At 41.7% G+C, this 13,257-nt stretch overlaps 1 protein-coding gene across 1 annotated transcript in view; it reads left to right on the top strand.

The window, feature by feature from the left end:
- Positions 1–13,257, top strand: part of SNX13 (sorting nexin 13) — a 128,914-nt gene that overhangs the window by 56,328 nt on the left and 59,329 nt on the right. Inside the window, exons 5-11 of the mRNA XM_075827299.1 lie at positions 593–714; positions 3,710–3,831; positions 5,545–5,646; positions 6,365–6,453; positions 6,569–6,652; positions 10,148–10,286; positions 13,070–13,158. Coding sequence (XP_075683414.1) covers positions 593–714; positions 3,710–3,831; positions 5,545–5,646; positions 6,365–6,453; positions 6,569–6,652; positions 10,148–10,286; positions 13,070–13,158 — 747 coding nt within the window. The remainder of the gene's footprint in view (positions 1–592; positions 715–3,709; positions 3,832–5,544; positions 5,647–6,364; positions 6,454–6,568; positions 6,653–10,147; positions 10,287–13,069; positions 13,159–13,257) is intronic.

Raw genomic sequence — 13,257 nt, 5'->3', positions numbered from 1 at the left:
GAACATGTCGCGAGTTTTACGCAGCGGACTAACGCTGCGCAAAACTCACGGACTGTCTGCACTGCCCCATAGACTTTTCTCTAGGTCCGCGCGAAAACCGCACGGACGCAAAACACGTTCGTCTGAATCCGCCCTTAAAGGGGTCTACATGGATTCAACCCTTCATTGTTTACACATGTATGAGCGCCCGTGCCTAGTATTAGTCTTATTCACCTATATTCCTTAATCAAGAATAGGCCGTCCATGTTTAAGTACCAAAGAAGATAGAACATTTTTTCACATAGAAACATATTTAATGTGACCGTGACACATTGCCACACAGAATTTTTTTTTTTTTTAGGCATACAACTTGTATGACCTAGTGACAGGTCCCATGTACACACGATGCCTATCCCTGAGATTTATCACCAATACCGGTTCTCATGACGTCCTTTTCCACATGACCACAGCAGCCAAAATCTAACCGCTGCTTTGAGGTCACTATGGATTAAGCCTCGCTATAGCAGCCAGCATGAGGAAGAGCCACACGTCATCGCTCCGTGTTGTCACCATTTTTCACACAACATATGGGATGGTTTTCTATGTATTTTAGGTGATCCAGTTTTCCTTGAGGGACTATATCCAGTATTGGTATTATACACTAAGTGAGGATGAATCATTTCTCCTTGAGATACGGCAGACCGTTCAGAATGCACTTGTTCAATTTTCCACCAGGTAAGTAAACCCTTTTATCATGTATGTCACGTTCTGCCTGATCGAAGGACACACAACCCCGCAGTACCATTAACTAACTTAGTAAAATAAGAGTTCTTCCGAGGCTAAAGATAGATTTATGGTCAATAAGGAAAGGATGAAGTGAGTAGCCGCTGTTCGTAGTCCAATATTTTCATTAGTGCTATGAAATAGTAAAGGGGTTAATAGTCTGAGCCTTTTTCTCATCCACAACAAATATTCTCCTGACGCCTGAGGCATATTAATCATTTTAAAGTTTTTAGTTTTATGTAAATAAAACTTTATATGAGTTTTCAAACTCTCTCACTAGTCTACGCCGTCGCTTTTGCAACTTTGTTCGCAGCTAATGAGTTAGAAAATTTCTCACAGCTTTAGAGTTGCTACAATTGTATCCAGTTCTGGCAATTCTCCAGGAGACAAATTTACCAGTGGCACAAATCTCTCCTGATTGCTACAAAGTATCACTGTTGGTAAACGGTATCATCCGGTTCGAAAGCCTTTTTAGAATTGGCCGCTCGGCGTTTCTTCAGCAGGAAAATGTCCTGCCATCTCGCTGGCATCCCCTCCCATCTAGGCGTGATTAACGTCCCTGTAGGGGACAGTGGGTGACGCTGGAAGTTGTCAATCCAATGTGAATGGGAGGGGTTGCTGCTGAGATCACAGGGCACTTCTCTGCTAAAGAGACGCCAAACGGACGCTTCTAAAGTAATTCGCTAGCTGCACGGAAGTTACTAAACTTAGTTTTCCGAGGTGTGCTTTATTATTGCTGGCACAAATCGGTAGGTTTGGAAATGTCTCTCTAGCCCCTATGTAGCAGTGCTCATGGTTTAGCGTGGTCAAAACTGCTGCCGGGTTCCTTTTAATATCAGTTAGCCAGTGCCTTTTCATAAAGGAAAGAAAATATAGCAAATTGAATGATCCTTTGAGGAACACTTATTTTTTTGGTCATATCCACTGATCCAGGGGAAAGATGAGTCATTGTAAACACACTTGAGTTTCTTCTTTAGGAAGCACGAGAAGAAAGAAACCTGATTGTGACCTGGATCTAATGTTGTCAGATACACAAACTGCTGTTAAATCTATTAGAGCTGAGAGAAATGATTTGCCATCTGTTACTCTGTTCTGCTGCTTAAGATGCTCCGGAAATGTGAAAGCTTAAACTCTGTACCAAGGACTGAAAATCTCTGATCCTATTAAACCTTTCGTTCTGTACGGAGGAAGGCTCTAAGAGGTGTGGAGGCAGCGTACCTGCACATACCAGTCCAGCCAGCACCCCAGTCCCCGGGAGCTCGAGGGTAAATATTGTTAGGACATGGTCAATCTTCAGTCAAAGTCCAGTTTTGAGGCTAAAGATTGGCTTTCAAATCCCCATTCCCCCCCCCCCCCTGTCTTCCTTAGTGGGGTATACCATTGAGTCCCCTGAGATGGAATGCGGATTGGACTGGTATGTGCAGGTAAGCAAAGCTACGTTCTGTCTCCACTCCTCATTCAGTCCCAATGCATAATTAAACGCTCTGTAGCATCAGAATATTGACACCTATCAATATATTAGAGTTGCGCCTTATTTAAGAGACGTTCACCTCTTAATAAATTAGGCACATATTACTCCAATTTTCTTTCGATTAAGACTTGCGTATGAAAAGGCCGGTCTTAATAAATTGCCATCAATGTCTTTCAATATGTGTTCGTCTGTATGTATATCTATCTAAATATTATTACTGTTACTATACGTATTATATAAGTAGGGGTTGCCGTTCTGTTGAGGGGTTTCATCTGAGGTTTCCGTTGGGTTAAAGAGGCTCTGTCACTACATTATAAGTGGCCTATCTTGTACATGATGTGATCGGCGCTGTAATGTAGATTACAGCAGTGTTTTTTATTTAGAAAAACGATCATTTTTTACAGAGTTATGACCTACTTTAGCTTTATGCTAATGAGTTTCTCAATGGACAACTGGGTGTGTTTTACTTTTTGGCCAAGAGGGAGTTGTACAGAGGAGTGTATGACACTGACCAATCAGCGTCATACACTTCTCTCCATTCATTTACACTGCAGATAGCGATATAGCTATATCGCTATGTGCAGCTTCATAAACACACTATAACATTACTGCAGTGTCCTGACAATGAATATACATTACCTCCAGCCAGGACGTGATGTGTATTCAGAATCTTGACCACTTCTCTGCACTTCTCTTGTGATTTATAGCACAGCACAGCGAATGATATAGCTATATCGCTATGTGCAGAGTAAATGAATGGAGAGAAGTGTATGACGCTGATTGGTCAGTGTCATACACTTCTCTCCACAACGCCCACTTGGTCAAAAAGTAAAACACGCCCAGTTGTCCATTGAGAAACTCATTAGCATAAAGCTAATATAGGTCATAACTCTGTCAAAAATGATAGTTTTTCTAAATAAAAAACACTGCTGTAATCTACATTACAGCGCCGATCACATCATGTACAATATAGGCCACTTATAATGTGGTGACAGAGCCTCTTTAACCCCTCAACGGAAAGGAAAACGGAAACATAAGCTTCCGTTTCCCTCACCATTGACATCAATGGTGACGGAAACATTGCTAAAGGTTTCCGTTGGGCACCGTTGTGACAGGGTACCGTTGTTTTGATTGAATCAAAAGCGTAGTCCACAGCGCTATTGATTCCGTCAAAACAATGGTACCCTGTCACAACGGTGCCCAACGGAAACCTTCATCAATGTTTCAGTCACCATTCATATCAATGGTGAGGGAAACGGAAGCTTAGGTTTCCGTTTGCCTTTCTGTTGAGGGGTTAACCCAACGGAAACCTCAGACGGAACCCCTCAACGGAAGGGCAACTGTGATGTGAACACAGCCTTATGTACATAGACATGAACTGTACTATTTATTCATGTCTGATGTAAAATAACTGTGTTCTTGTGTTTCCAGACATGAATATGTGTTGTGATAAAATATTTCCTCCATTTTTAAAAGGTCTAAAGAAATTGATTGGCAGCCTTATTTTACCACCCGATTAGTAGATGACTTTGCCACTCACCTCCGAGTGTTTAGAAAAGCTCAGCAGAGAATGGCAGAGAAAGAAGATCATAAGAAAGGTAATCATTCAATGGGGCAAATATAGAGGACAAGTCTTACCTTTCTCCAACTCTTATATCATTTTGAGTTTGATCAAAAAGCATTCCAAAGTTCTTAGTTAAAGGGGTATTCCCTTCATTCGCTGGAATATGCCATAACGTTATGATCGGTATAAGTCTGATCGCTCGGACACCTCCTATTTGGAGAACTAATGGATTGAGGTCTAGTCCGCATTACACCCTGCACAGCGGATCTCCCGGCCACCTGCCTGCAGGAAAATGAAAACACCACCCCATTCAAGTGAATAGTTCCCTGCACAGCGGGTGGCCAGGAGCAGCAGTGTTTAGGATCGCTGTACAGTATTATTTCACCATTAGTCTAGTGAAGAGCCAAAGCGAAGAATGCAATGTACTTTATATAAATATACTCCGTGTCCCGTGATAAAGAAACACTCCAGAATATATATATTTTTGCCTATATAGTGCAGCATACGCTGCTATTAAAGAATAATGTAGAGGCTCCTGTGTATGCCTTGTGTACAACCTGTTTTAGTTAATGTGCTATTTAGGGGTTGTCTGACATATTGGTTCCTTCTTCCCCTCTACATTAGGGGAGCCATATCATACTACATTTCCCACGATGCTTCTGGCTTTACAGAGGGGGCGGAGTCTCCTCACATTGCAGTTGCTATGCTCTGAGTCTTGTCTAAGGGCAGCAAGTGATAGATCAGTGACGTAGAAATTCTGTACTCACAATGCAGAATATCAGTGTATCCCTGTGTAGTTCCAACCTGTCATCTGCATTCTGCTTGTGATATATTTCTGTCAGTTTTTACACAGGAGGCAGTGAGGAGCTGCATCTCATAGACCTACACAGCATTCTCTGATCGTTTAGACAATTCGTGTAAGCCACGAAAGTTCTATAACTGTATCTAATCGTTGTATGGATTCGTCTATTATATCACTGCACTCCTGATCCCTTAGGGCAGAAATGATCTCTTCAGCAGCATTATATGCATGGGGGGACGACTACACACAGAGGAACAAGGGTGCGGAGGGGTATCAGTCCTTCTAGGAGGGATTTGATAGGTGATGTAAACCTGTAGTTCACAGGAAGTCAGACACGCAGGAGAGACGGACTTCCTGTCTACACATGAGAGCATGGTCCGTTCTGGTGGTCAGATTGAGATGACACATGACACAGGTGTCCATAATGAAAGAGTTCGAAATACATGAATGCAACTGAGCTGGGAAGAAACAAATGTCACTGCTAGAATATTGCTGCTGAGTTAGCATTATATGTACAAAATAATAAATAAAACATTTCTGGAGTGCTTCTTTAAGCCCTAGTCTTTGGGGATGAGGGGGGCAGTTGCTGACATACTAAACAAAATTGTACAATATTTGATGCTTTCTAAATGTCTATAAATTCCTACGCCGCTATTGTGGTTTAATATTCTTCTGCAGTCTATTTAGAAAATGTTTTATTAATTAGACTTCCATTTAGTTTGCATTGATTTATTACGTTGTCATCAGATAATGGTTTTATTTTTTGTTTCCTTTTAGTTTACTATTCTAAACTGCGTATTTTTTTGTGAGGGTTTTGTTTAGGATCATGAACTCTACATATTAGACATGAATATAATTAGTGCTGAATTAGCTGGTTTCCTTCGGCGCCCATCAATGTGTTTAATCACTTTTCTTTTACTTCCCCATTTGTGTTTTTACTTGCAGATGCAGCAGAAGATTTTGTAGCAACTTTTTTTGAGGTAGAAGTTGAAATGGAAAAAATGGTCTGCCGTGACCTCGTCTGCACTTCTTCCAATGATGAGGAAGGTTGGTTGAATCAATTGTGTAGAAATGTATTTTTAAACATCCCTGTTTGTAGTGTGTTTATTATTTAAAGGGGTATTCCCGAAAGCATAAATTATCACCTATCAACAGGATAGATGATAATTTTCTGATTGCTGGGTGTCCCACCGCCTGAGAGCGGAGGCTCCTGAACCTCCAGATCCTCCTCACTGCTTGACCACAGTGTGGAGGACATTGAATGGAACAGCTGTTAAGCATTCTCCCGCCGCTTCATTCACGGTCTGTGGGAATGAAGGAAACGGCGTTGGCTGTTTCCGTCATTCTCAGAGAGTGAATAGAGCGGCAGGCACATGCTTGACTGCCGCTCCAGTCAAGCTCCTCACTGTGGGGAGTGCAGCGAGGAGGATTTGGGGGTTCGGAACGCCTGTTCTCACAATCGGTGGGGGTCCCAGCAAAAAATGATCATCTATCCTGTGTAGGTGACCATTTATGATTTTGGGAATACCCCTTTAATATGAAGTCACTATTTTGTTGTTGTTTTGTGGTGTTTATGTGCTTTGAGATGCAAATGTCCTATTTTTAGCATTAAACAGATTAAGGTTCTTTCATTAAGACCTATATAAGTCGGCGCAGCTACTCTAACCCCCAGAAAATTTTAACCTCTAAGGTCCTAGTGCAGTTTATAAGTTAGTTCCATCCCTCCACTGTACATCTCCTCATCACCTTGTTTGTATGTTTTCAGGGTTCCTGAAGGATTTATGTGAAGTTTTACTGTATTTATTGCTACCTCCTGGAGACTTCCAGAACAAGATCATGCGATACTTTGTGAGGGTGAGAACATAAGGATTCTTAGTATAGCAATGCAACAACATTTTGCTTAGTTAATACATTAATGACATTGAGTGACTCTTATTCAGATAATGTATTTGTCTGCTTTTTCTTTTAGGAAATCCTTTCACGAGGAATTCTTCTTCCTTTAATAAACCAGCTCAGTGATCCTGATTATATTAATCAATATATCATTTGGATGGTAAGTTCATCAGTGACATTTTAATTCCCCTAAAAAAAAAAAAAAAAAGATGGAATAAGGGAATTTGACTGCTGTGCATAGTGTAGTACAGAAAATGGAACTGTAAGGCTATGTTCCCACAGGCAGGATATGCTGCAGATTTTGCATGCATGTTTTTAAACCAAAACCAGAATTTAATCCAGGAGAGCAGACCTATAAGGCCTTCCTTTTTATATATGTTTTGTTTAGGTACCGTTCCTGGTTTTGGCTTGGAAAATACAGTCAAAATCTGCAGCAAGTCTGCACTGTGGGAACATGCCCTGAGGAGCAGAAATGCCTCATATGTAGAATAATATTCTAATCATGGTTTGTTTTTATAATTGTAACTGGAATGGCATGTGATATGTCCTGTACCGGCCCTCAGATGGTGTGCGCGTTCTAGTTTTGATTGTTGTGGTCACTTAGAAAGAATTTATGATTCAAAATGTTTGTACATATATAATAATTATAAATAACTGGCGTGTAGAGAACACTGTTGGATTTATATGTATTCAGTGCAAAAAGTGTAATTCTCCATGATTTATTTATATTTTTCATTTAAATTTGGTGATTTTGCGTTTTTTTAAATTTTTTTTATTGTATTTTAAATTTGTTTTTGTATTTATTCATGCTGCGTATATAGCGCCAACATAATTTGCAGTGCTGTAGGGATTATCCGAGAAAAACACACACTGTCCCACAATTTTGGAGTGAGGGAGAAAACCAGAGCACCCCGGAGCAGCCAAAACAATTATAGGAAGAATATACAAACTCCATGCAGATCACTTAGCATTTATTTTTCAATTCAGCCAGGTGCTCTGCTTCCCCATATATACGTCTTTGTAAGAAGCAGTTCCTACCCCTGTATGTACCTCTAAATAGGTGGTGGTATGTAGGGAGTAATAAAGACACCATATTATTGTTTTCTGCTGTTTTCTCAATGGTGATGAACAGATTCTTGGTGACGGAGAAGGTTCCACATGACGTCATTAACGCTCAGTAGGCATCTTTACCGCAATTCCCCTTGTGTTCTCACAACTGAAATGTAGGATAGAAGAGTAACATTGAGACCGAGAATAAGTGCACCGTGTTCCAAATTATTATGCACATTGGATTTAAGTGTCATAAACATTTAATTATTAGTTTTTCAATTAAACTCATGGATGGTATTGTGTCTTAGGGCTCTTTGGATCATTGTAATCAATCTCAGACACCTGTGATAATTAGTTTGCCAGGTGTGCCCAATCAAAGGAAAACTACTTAAAGAGAACCTGTCACCAGCATTTCACCTATTAAACCAGCAATACCTGGTGGTAGGGGGTGAAAAATCATTTCTATGTAACCTATAATTGTCTTCTTAGTCATCTCTGAACCTTTAGTATTCAGTTTTTTAGTGCTCCTGCACTGAATGCTAATGCGAATAAGAGTCATATCTTCATCTGAAAAGAGTCATAAATAAATTTCTCAAGCCTTTCCGAGTTAACCCTGCCTCCTTACTTTTGATTGACAGCTCCTCGTCTCCCCCCCCCCCAGCAAATCCTTTGCTAGCGCATCGATGTCCTATCCCGGCGCGTGCGCACAAAGGGACACGAGATTATTACAATAAAAGGCACAAAACGTTTGCAGGCCGTTATTTACAGTCGGGGGAGGAGTTTAGGAGAGTGGATAATGGCAATGAACTTTTGACAGCAGTGGCCAGCGAGGGGCGAGTAGAGTTCAATAGGTGAAATGCTGGTGACAGGGGCCCTTTAAGAAGGACATTCCACATTATTAAGCAGGCCACAGGTTTCAAGCAATATGGGAAAGAAAAAGGATCTCTCTGCTGCCGAAAAGCGTGAAATAGTGCAATACCTTGGACAAGCTATGAAAACATTGGATATTTCAAGAAAACTTAAGCGTGATCATCGTACTGTGAAAAGATTTGTGGCTGATTCAGAGCACAGACTGGTTCGTTCAGATGAAGGCATAATGAGGAAGGTTTCTGCCAGACAAATTAATAGGATTAGGAGAGCAGCTGCTAAAATGCCATTGCAAAGCAGCAAACAGGTATTTGAAGCCGATGGTGCCTCTGGAGTCCCGCGAACCTCAAGATGTAGGATCCTCCAGAGGTTTGCAAGTGTGTATAAAGCTATTATTCGGCCACCCCTAAACAATGCTCACAAGCAGAAACGGTTGCAGTGGGCTCAGAAATACATGAAGACTAATTTTCAAACCGTATTTACTGATGAGTGCTGTGCAACCCTGGATGGTCCAGATGGATAGAGTAGTGGATGGTTGGTGAATGGCCACCATGTCCCAACAGGGCTGCGACGTCAGCAAGGAGGTGGCAGAGTCATGTTTTGGGCTGGAATCATGGGGAGAGAGCTGGTAGGCCCCTTTAGGGTCCCTTACGGTGTGAAAATGACCTCTGCAAAGTACGTAGAGTTTATGACTGACCACTTCCTTCCGTGGTACAAAAAGAAGAACCGTACCTTCCGTAGCAAGATTATCTTCATGCATGACAATGCACCATCTCATGCTGCAAAGAATACCTCTGTGTCATTGGCTGCTATGGGCATAAAAGGAGAAAAACTCATGGTGTGGCCCCCATGTTCCCCTGACCTCAACCCTATTGAGAACCTTTGGAGCATCCTCAAGCAAAATATCTGAGGGTGGGAGGCAGTTCACATCAAAACAGAAGCTCTGGGAGGCTATTCTGACATCCTGCAAAGATATTCAAGCAGAAACTGTCCAAATAATCACAAATTCAATGGATGCAAGAATTGTGAAGGTGATATCAAAGAAGGGGTCCTATGATAACCTGTAACTTGGCCTGTTAAGTTTTTTTTTTATTGAAAGAGCTTTTGATTTCTGTAAATATGGCCTCCTGATGCTGCAAATTCAACAAATTACCATTTTTGTTCTCTTTACAACCTTTTTAAATGTTTTGATCTCTGTTGTGCATAATAATGTGAAACAGTGCATTTTGAGTTTTTTTACTTCTAAATAAAAATCTGTTATTAGGAGATTTCTTCAATAAAATTCGCATTATACTCCAACGGTTGATGGCTTGAAGATTAGGCCTCATGCACACGACCGTAGCCGTGTGCACGGCCGTGATTTTCGGGTCGGCCGGCTGCGGACTGTCAGCCGCAGGCCGCCCGCAAGTCGCGGGACATGCACATGGCCGCCGCCATTGTTTTCAATGAGCCCGGACCGCAGAACCGGGCCGTAATAAGACATGCCCGTTCTTTCTGCGTCCGGGCTCCCGGGCCGTGCAAGGACCGCAAAAACTACGGTCGTGTTCATGGCCCCATAGAAAAGAATGGGGCCGCAATTCTCCCGTGGATTTTCGGGGGAATTGCGGCCGCAAAAACACGGTCGTGTGCATGGGGCCTTATACTGACTGTCATTTGCATCGACCATTTAGGAAAATCAGTGAAAAACAACATTTGCATAATAATTTGAAACGCGGTGTATTTGCTTTTATTTTCTCAGATTCGTGATTCCAATTGCAATTATGAGGCCTTCATGAATGTCATTAAGTTAAGTGACAATATTGGAGAGTTGGAAGCTGTGAGAGACAAAGCTGCTGAAGAATTACAATATCTCCGTTCATTAGATACTGTGGGAGATGGTAAGTAGTGGTGTTTGTTTGTTTCATTGCGCTGCCCGACATCTAATTGATCTAACATTGTTGTGTTGCACTGTTGAGACTAAATAAGCTCCTCTCGTTCATCATTTCTATCTTGAAATTGTCCTTGTGTACAGCACATTGAAACTGAACATGGATGGAGCGAGCTGCACATCCTCAACCCAGTGGCGTAAAGATAGAGGCGCAGACTGTACAGACTGACAACGTGCTCCCTCTTGAGGAGCAAGGAGCAGACATAACTTAAACTACCCTCACCCCCTTTGTGTTGCCCACCCCTGCCTTTGAGTGACAGAAGGAGAACCAATAATCTGGCAGTGATGTAATGCGCCAGCCAATAAGTAGGCAGTACAGATACGTTCGTTAGGTTGTGTGTTGCTGCCATGAAAGCCGGTGTGTAAATTTTTTAGTTACGATCTCTTCTGTGCCGTAAAGAAGGTCATTCTTTACGGCATGTGGTCATTCTGGGCCGAACACTAAAATGGATCTTCTAATCTACACCCAGGAGATAGCTGGTCATTGGAGGTTGGTGGACAATAATTCTATGCAGGCTGCGCCTAGTAGATATTAGTCCAGGAGACTGGTACCGTCACCAAGGAGGTTGAGCCCCTAGAGAGACTGGTACGTCCACCTGAGAGGCTGAGCCTCCAATAGAGGCTGGTAACTGCACAAAGGCGGCTGAGCCTCTAATAGAATGGTAGCTGCACCCAGGGGGCCCTATTCAAAGGTTCAACCCCTTCTATTTGTTCTATTATGGCAGTCCTAACTTCTGTACTATTTTATAGTGTGATGTGTGGCACGGTGTTAGGTCTACAAGGCAGCGATGCTAACTAAGTCCAGAGGTTGACATGACGCTGACATTTCTGTTTGCATGGATATCATCCAGGCACATCCGTTTTCTCTCATAGACTGGTTTGTAAGAATTTGGTCCTAATATGTATAGGATAAGGCTAATAGGGGGCATTGCTACCAATAATTATGAGAGTTGTGAATATTATGGTTTTCTTGGCTAATTCTCTTAATAAGTGGAGCAGTAAAGCTACGTTCTTTAACCAGTTCCTGCTCCATGACATATATTTTTGTCTGAAGATCAGCACAATATTCTTCTACATTATACCGGTGTCACAGGAACCAGGGTAAGTATCAGTGGTAGCTGATCTTAAGTTTCTGTTTTGGCCGGTGTCACTTTAAATCCGTATTACACAGTATTCCTCAAAGCTGTATACACGTTACTAGTGACATATGTCATGAAGTCATCAAAGTGCTGAGTAATATTATACATAGACTATTTTTAGAATGAAAAGCTGTTTATTTCTCTGTGGAGTCAATGATTATAAGCAATATTCATGTCTGTTGTCTTCCTGTTGTATATACAAGTTGTTAAAAAGGTGCTGCCTATGTTATCACGAGCTGCCATGACCTTTGTTCTCTGTTACGCAGCTGATCATCTTGCTTTACCTCATGTCATTTTTATTCTGCTTGTGTTTTAGTTCTGTATTATACATCATGTTGTCTTTTTTCATGTTAAGGCTTCGTTCACATTTGCGTTTGGCTCCCGTTCTGATGTTCCTTTGGAGGTGACCCTGAGCAGACACAAACTGACACCGATGGAAACCAGAGGTTTCCGTTTCCATCACCATTGACTTCAATGGTGACGGATCCGGTGCCCGTGGTTTCCGTATGTGTCTGTAGTGCACCGGACCCGTCGTTTTGCTGGAAGCAATAGTGTCGTCGACTACGCTATTGCTTCCGGCAAAACGACTGGTCCGGTGCACAAATGGAAACCATGGGCACCGAATGGGGATGGAAACTGAAACCTCTGCTTTCCGTCGTTGTCAGTTTGTGTCTGCTCAGGGTCCCGTTCTGACGGAAACCTCTGGAACGTCAGAACGGGACCCCAACGCAGATGTGAACAAAGCCTAATCTATGCAGGTTTCGTGATTTGTTTGTTTTATTTATTTTTTCAGTATTGGTTTGTAAAATTCGAGAAGAAAAATACTTGTTTACTTTACCCTTTGGAAGGCAAAGTACAGTGAGACCTTTGAGATGACCACGCAAAATTGCATTAAATTTTTTTCTTTTTAGATGGGTTGTTCCTCTAATAGCAGAGGGCCAATATACTGTACATATGATGTAGAGGAATTATAAATCTATCACACAAAATTCTGGTCTATATCAGAGTACTGAGGTCCCAGTAGGGTCAGCATGGCTCCATGCAGGAAGGGCAGTGAGCAAGACCCAATCGCCAAGTGGATTTTCTAGTGCCCGTGGCGATCACGTTTTCTTCAGACTTAATATCAATAGATATTTAATTTTTCTCCTTGGAATTTGCATTATATAACACAACAGGGAGAAGTAGAGGAAGATCTAAAAATCCATTGCTAGGAATTTTATTTGTATACATTTAAATAAGGCTTCAATCACATATTGGTTGTGTTTCTGTTGCTGTTCTCCATCATAGGAGCAGAACAATGAAAAGTGCCAGAAACGCCAGATTATTTTTACATGACTGAAACCATCGGTGCCTAATGGAACCCATTGACCTTAATTTATTTTTGTCCGGTTTCTGCACTGGTGTCCTTCGTTTTAACGGACAAAATAGAGCAGCATGCTGTGCTCCCCTTTTTTTTTTTGTCCGCCATTTTCACGGGATCTGTGACCGAGTTAAATGCAGACGTGAACAAGGCCTAAATGGAGCCAGGGATGTAAATGATGTATTAGACTTCAGCAGCCTTGAAAACATCCATATTGTACTCTTTATCTTTTAGACATCAACACTATCAAAAACCAGATAAACAGTTTACTGTTTGTAAAGAAAGTATGTGAAACACGAATACAGAGGTTGCAGTCTGGAAAAGTAAGTTTATATATTCACTTTGTTAAGGGTTGTCTGTACATTCTGCTTGGCCTGTGTCAATCTCTACTGCCATGAGCTGCTGAAGCGAGAGTATCTCTT

The sequence above is a fragment of the Rhinoderma darwinii genome, chromosome 5 (genome assembly GCF_050947455.1).
Source record: "Rhinoderma darwinii isolate aRhiDar2 chromosome 5, aRhiDar2.hap1, whole genome shotgun sequence".
Lineage (NCBI taxonomy): Eukaryota > Metazoa > Chordata > Amphibia > Anura > Rhinodermatidae > Rhinoderma > Rhinoderma darwinii.
The sequence above is the reverse complement of the archived record's forward strand: the minus strand, read 5'-3'. Positions and strand labels throughout refer to the sequence as shown.